The sequence below is a fragment of the Clupea harengus genome, chromosome 10, assembly GCF_900700415.2.
Source record: "Clupea harengus chromosome 10, Ch_v2.0.2, whole genome shotgun sequence".
In the NCBI taxonomy this organism is placed as follows: domain Eukaryota; kingdom Metazoa; phylum Chordata; class Actinopteri; order Clupeiformes; family Clupeidae; genus Clupea; species Clupea harengus.
The window spans coordinates 17,628,992-17,635,744 of NC_045161.1; the positions used below are offsets into that span (position 1 = coordinate 17,628,992).

The 6,753-nt window shown below is 44.8% G+C and overlaps 1 protein-coding gene across 1 annotated transcript in view; it reads left to right on the forward strand.

Annotated features, from left to right (window-relative positions):
• Window positions 1-269: 269 nt before the first annotated feature.
• usp13 (ubiquitin specific peptidase 13) overlaps window positions 270-6,753 on the forward strand; it is a 29,337-nt gene continuing 22,853 nt past the window's right edge. The window contains exons 1-3 of the mRNA XM_031574209.2: window positions 270-589; window positions 3,946-4,071; window positions 6,054-6,114. Of these exons, the coding sequence (XP_031430069.1) occupies window positions 479-589; window positions 3,946-4,071; window positions 6,054-6,114 (298 nt within the window). The 5' untranslated portion in view covers window positions 270-478. The remainder of the gene's footprint in view (window positions 590-3,945; window positions 4,072-6,053; window positions 6,115-6,753) is intronic.

Consider the following 6,753-nt stretch of genomic DNA (forward strand, 5'->3'; position numbering starts at 1 on the left):
CTCTTTCGCTGCGCTTTCTTCCTGGCTAGCTCGCTACTCGGGAGCGAGAGTAACGGAACGCCATAGTCTCACTATTCGAGAAATTCGCTGATTGTCGGTTCCTGACAAGATAGCGGGGTGTTTTGAGACGAAGCGTGGGGTTGCGCGAACTAGGAAACGGCGCTAATTTATGCGGCTCCTCTGTTTCTATCGAGCGCCCGTTGGATGAGAAGCCAATGGCCGCACTGTACGCTATTGCGCCAGGGTGAAATCACCTCCAATTGGCGCCCCAGAAAATGACAAAACATTAGGGTCTCTCCCCGACATCCTCCTTTGTGTGTTTGCAGTCCCCTCCCTTATGTTTTGATCGTCATATCCCCCTGATCCTAGAGGAATGTCGGAGCTGTATGTTTTAAAAATAGCACCGACTCCTCTCTGTACTGACAGTCTGCGCGGCTAACTCTCGCAGCACTGTGGAGCGACAAACAGGAATGCGAAGATGGCTACAGATCTGGGAGAACTCCTGGTCCCGTACATGCCCACCATCAGAGTGCCAAGAACAGGAGACAGAGTGTTCAAGAGTGAATGTGCCTTTTCCTACGATTCTCCTGTAAGTATCCTGTGTGTCGTTACGCCATGAGTGGTTGTGGTGTTGACACGCGTCTGTCCGAGCATTGAGTCTGTCGCGCACCACTGAAGTGCTGCGCTGTTTTCGGGAGAGGTTGTCGGGGCTGGCGTAGTCACTGTTGGCGTGAACTTGGGCGAAAATCCACATGTGTAAATAGATAAATAAATAAATATGATGTTGACGTCTTGCACGAATAAGATGTTGACATAGTGTCTTCCACTATGGGATTTCCTTTGTCAGTGGTGTTTACGAACGGCTGCTGAAAATAATGTATTGGAATTCAATGTCATCATCTGCGTGTACAGTAAAATTGTAATTTAGGTAGGCTTCTGCTATCTTGTTTATTTGTTACGAAGGCTGCAGTTTTGTTACTGTCTGGCTACTTGTAGACTTTCGAGACCTTGTCTATAGACAAACTATCAGTGGTGGTTGGCATGCAACAGTGTTTCCCAGTTCAAAGTTATAATATCATCAGATATTATATGACATTTTCCTACTTGTTGGATTCAAGTAGCACTGACAGTATCTTACTGTAACCTACAAAAAGTACACGGTTCTCAGCGCACGCTGCTCAGGCTGCTGTTCCAGGAGCGGTCTGCTTGACTCGCCGTCGGCTAAATGACCTATAAAAATCCAGGTCAAGAGAGTGTCCACCAAATCTATTGAATTATTTGGCCCATACAAGTAAAACTTAGCTTTGGTTTTCGTATTTGTGGCTAAATAAAAACATTGACGTGCTTGAGCCATAATTTCTCAGCTGAAACAATTTAAAAGGTGACTCAGCTGTTTGGATCCCGTCATGTCTCAGTAAGGAGGTTTATTTTTACCCGCGCGCTGTGAAAGCTCGTGTGTCACTCCACACCACTCTAAGGTTTGTCAAAAGCTGTTTGAGGCCTGCCCCGCTCAGACTCAGGGCGAGCGTGTAGTCCAAAGTGGACTTCATGTCTCGATCCATGACATTGAAAACTCTTCTAGAGCCACTAGCCTAATTCCTGAGAAATAGGCCTGCACTGTCTGAGGGAAAAAGTTCTGCGTATTTATGGTATTCTTTGAGTGTAAGGTCGGCATGTTGTTGTGCTTGTTGAGTTTTATCAAGTCCACTTACACCATAGACTCGCAGGCCCGAGAAGGTCCGTCTGTGTCCCTCTCCACAGGTGTCAGATAAGGTAACAGAGCTGAATGTAGGTCTGTCAAAAACATCGTCATACTTTAGTGCCTTTATAGTAAAGCAGCTTTCCTTACCTTCAGATCACGAAAGATCATTCAAAAGCAGACGATGTATGATATTTATGATTACCTGTCTGTCATCATCCGCTGCCGCCATATTGCAGCTCCGCATAAACCAGCAGAATGCAGCCCCCAAATTCCTCCTCGTCGTGCATATCCTTCCAAGATATGTTTACCCTGGTTGTCACAGAAACCAAATAATGTCACATACACATCAACCCAAAGAACTTGTTTGACAATTTACTTCAAGTGTGAAATGTATTCATTCTGACTTTAACTTGAAGTGTATTAATGCTGACTTTATCTTAGTGTATCACTGCTGACTTTAAGTTGAAGTGTATCAATGCTGACATTAATTTGTCCTGTGTAACAACAGTTGCTGTGCAAACTCTGAATGTCTAATATCATATTATATTAACTCTGTGTTTGAATTGTTTCATAATTACTCAGATGTTACATTTTTAGGATGTGTAATTGCTTGGGTTATAATAAATATGTGTAGTGAATAACTGTGATGTAGGTACTGATGTTGTGTTATGAATGTGAGTAGTAATGTTGTGTTATGCATGTGAGTAGTGATTGTTGTGTTATGAATGTGAGTAGTGATTGTTGTGTTATGAATGTGAGTAGTGATTGTTGTGTTATGACTGTGGATAGTGATGTTGTGTTATGAATGTTGATAGTGATGTTGTGTTATGAATGTGACTAGGGATGTTATGCTATGAATGTGAGTAGTGATTGTTGTGTTATGAATGTGAGTAGGGATGTTGTGTTATGAATGTGAGTAGTGATTGTTGTGTTATGACTGTGGATAGTGATGTTGTGTTATGAATTTGAGTAGTGATGTTGTGTTATGAATGTGGATAGTGATTGTTGTGTTATGAATGTGAGTAGTGATTGCTGTGTTACGAATGTGAGTAGTGATTGTTGTGTTATGAATGTGAGTAGGGATGTTGTGTTATGAATGTGAGTAGTGATGTTGTGTTATGAATGTGCCTAGTGATGTGTTATGAATGTGAGTAGAGAAAGAGTGTTGTTCCTTGCAAAACTTTGATGAAATGCCAAAGTTGTTTTCTTGGTTCAATTTATTGTGAAAAGGGGGGATGTTGTGAGCAGGACTCAATCGCACGTGATTTGGATCAAACAATAACCTTTACTAACAGGGTTCGGTACACGGGTAGACAGTCCAGTAGACAAACATTCCAACAAGGAGAAAGCAATGACATGGTTCGGTGTGGGTCAGACCGGTGTTCGGTACACGGGCAGGCGTCTGAAGACCAGGCAGATAATCCAAAAGGGAGGAGGCAAAAGCGGGTTCCGTTAAACAGGCAGAGGTTGGCAACACTAGTAAAACAACACACACAGAAAAAGCGCTGGAACGCTAGAGACACAGGGAAAAAACAAAGACGAACATGCAGCGAGATACACACGGACTAAATACAATAGGTAATGAGGAACAGGTGCAGACAATCAAGGCGGGGCAGACAATCACCAAAGGCGGGGCACACACAAGGGCAGGGAGTGAGGTGTCTGAAACGAGAGATGAGTAAACAAACAAAACACAGAACTGAAGAATAAAGAAAACATAATTTAAGAGACAGTACATTTACAAGTTGTTGAGAATACTCTTCATCGTTGTCTTCCGCCGTCTTTTGTTGCTGTCTTCGTTTTGGTACCATCATACCAAACAATGGTATAAAAGATTACCCACAGGTGTTCGTCGGGGGGGGGTTGTAAGGTGTGGGGATGTGTGAATGCCAGTTCTAGCTGACCTTGGCTATCTAAATGCTAATAGGCCCGACTACAATCATCTTGACGTGGCTGTAGACGAAGACCAAGAATCAAGACTAATTGCCCTCTGGTGTGTCTGAGACTAAGGGTAGAGATCAATTGATATGGCCTAGTATGTGAAACCTACCAATATCTGTAGTGTCTACATTACAACAGTAGTGATGTTGTGTTATGAATGTGAGTAGTAGTGATGTTGTGTTATGAACGTGAGTAGTGATGTTGTGTTATGAAGATATGTCATGCAGTAAATATATATCAGGTGTTGTTTCCTAAATAACTGATTTTGTGTACTGTGTGTGTATGTGTGTGTGTGTGTGCAGGAGTCGGAGGGAGGCCTGTATGTGTGTCTGAACACATTCCTGGGCTTTGGCAGAGAACACGTGGAGAGGCATTACCGCAAGACTGGACAGAGTGTTTACATGCATCTCAAACGCACGGTCAAGGAGGTAAGCACACACACACACACACACACACACATTCACCCTCACACGCACACGCACACACACACACACACACACACACACACACACACACACACACACACACACACACACACACACACACACACACACACACACACAGAGGATAGTCTTTACAGTCTCCTCAAACGCACAGTCAAGGAGGTAAGCACTCACACACTCACGCACTCACACACACAAACACACACACATACACACACACACACACACACACACACACACACACACACACACACACACACAAAGGATGTGAAGTCATCATTGCCATGGTGTCTTAGTTTGTGTCAGAGGTCAATCCATGTATTAGTGTGCTATGCAGGAGGTTTATCTGTAGTCTGTGGTGGTGTGTGTGTGTGTGTGTGTGGTGGTGTGTGTGTGTGTGTGGTAGTGTGTGTGGTGCTGGTGTGTATGGCAGTGTGTGTGGTGGTGGTGTGTGTGTGTGTGTGGTAGTGTGTGTGGTGCTGGTGTGTGTGGCAGTGTGTGTGGTGGTGGTGTGTGTGGCCTGAGCTGTGTCCAGCTATTTAGTGCTTCTGTGTGTCCGCCTCCAGAACCAGTGAATCAGTCAGACATCTTTGGACTGAAATGGGTCTGGCTGTACTGGGCCGTGTTAAATGGGTCTGGTTGTACTGGGCCGTGGTGCTGGGCCGTGTGAAATGGGTCTGGCTGTACTGAGCCGTGGTGCTGGGCCGTGTGAAATGGGTCTGGCTGTACTGGGCCGTGGTGCTGGGCCGTGTGAAATGGGTCTGGCTGTACTGCCTCTCTGTGATCATGGATCTAGGGCTGTCACTATCACTGCAGGGTGGGAAGGTCTTTCACACACTGTGTAAGAGTTTAGACCAGGGGTGGGCAATTAATTTCCCCAAGGGGCTGTTGTGGAGGGCCGGACCAATAGGCTGAACTCAATTCTGCTCAATATAAGTTATATCTCTTCATAAAAAACATTACATTGTATGGTTTTGATTAACTGCTACTGGTAAGAGTAGATGTTACATTTAGGCTATCAAAAAAAGTTGATGCAGGCATAGTAAAAACGCCAACATTATTTAATCAACATTTAATCAACATTCACCAAAACGATTTTGAAAATGAGCATGTTTTTGCAGTATTAAAGGTGTTCCCAGACGATCAATACACATGGCACACACAGACGAGAGCAAGCTTGCAATGCAATGCAATAGTATAAGTATACAAATTAATAGTAATATACATTTTTATCAGCGCAAATGGTCGCAGGCACGCCCACACGCACGAATGTAGGCCTACGGAAATAAAAAAAATATCCCGCTTATTATACGGTTACTTGCCAAAACAATAGAAGACATTTCTCCAAAATACCTCTTTTTAATGATTTTGTTGCCGTTTAGTTCCTCACGCAAATGCGAAGCAACCCACCTTCTGACTTCAAGTTTCAATGACTTTCAGTTACGTTAAATGACCGGACTACTTGCGTTGCGGATTGATATGAAAGATGTGAATTAGAAGCACAAAACCCGTTGCCAATGACAGCAGTCATACATTTTTCGCAGCAGTGAATATAAAGAAATTACAGTCCTGCTAACGTTGGGATGGCCCATTCAAATCAACGGAACGTTTTGGAACATTCTGAAGAGCCGTATAATAAGTACAGGTATTTACATATTATATTTGATTCCTAATTTACAATTGACCTCCGCGGGCCGCACAGGGACAGCCAACGGGCCGCAAATAGCCCTTGGGCCGCACTTTGCCCAGGTCTGGTTTAGACGGTGGTGATGGTGATCACTATGCCTGATCCTAAGCCTGATCCTATGCCTGATCATGTCTAATCTCAGGTTTGTCTCATGTGTGAGAAATAGATTTCAGGTTTGCCTGTGTATGTAATGTTGTGATGTTAGGTTGAGATCTTCACGAATCTTCTGTCTTGTGTCTCGTGTGTGTGTGTGTGTGTGTGTGTGTGTGTGTGACTGCAGAAGGCCACAGGTGCAGCTGGAGGAACCGTGCCCAGGAGGAGAAACGGAAAAGTATTTTTAGGTGAGAATCTGACTTTAGACTTTAGACTGGTCGGGGATGCCCAGCTGCTTCCCTACTCTCTGGTCAGCACACACACACACACACACACACACACACACACACACACACACACACACACACACACACACACACACACACACAGACACACTCAATCAAACACACACACACACACACACACAGGTTTTGTGTTTTTTTATTTCCAGTCCCTCTCCTTGTTTTAACTTCCTGCTGTGGTGTTGAGTTGCTGCTGCTGTCTAAATTTAACACATGTATTTGTATATGCAGTTAGTAACTGTTCTAAATCTACGTATCTACATGCCTGCAGTGGCCTGCCCCTCTTCAGAGCAGCTTGGTTTACAGTACACCCCCCCCCATCAGCTGCTGGTCCCCGTCAACCCTCCTGCTGCCTGACGGGCTCCAGCCATTGGACAGCTGAGCCGTCACGGCAGGGCCCACGTCTCTCACCCAATCACAGTGCACTTTACCCCTTCTCTCTCACCCTCATAACTGCTCCACATCAGAGGCCCCGCCCCCTCCCTCTTATCTACCCCAGGGAACTCTGGGTACTCCTGTCCTGCGTCACACACACACACACACACACGTCAGAGTGACAGACTGCTCCTCTGCGATAATGGTCTG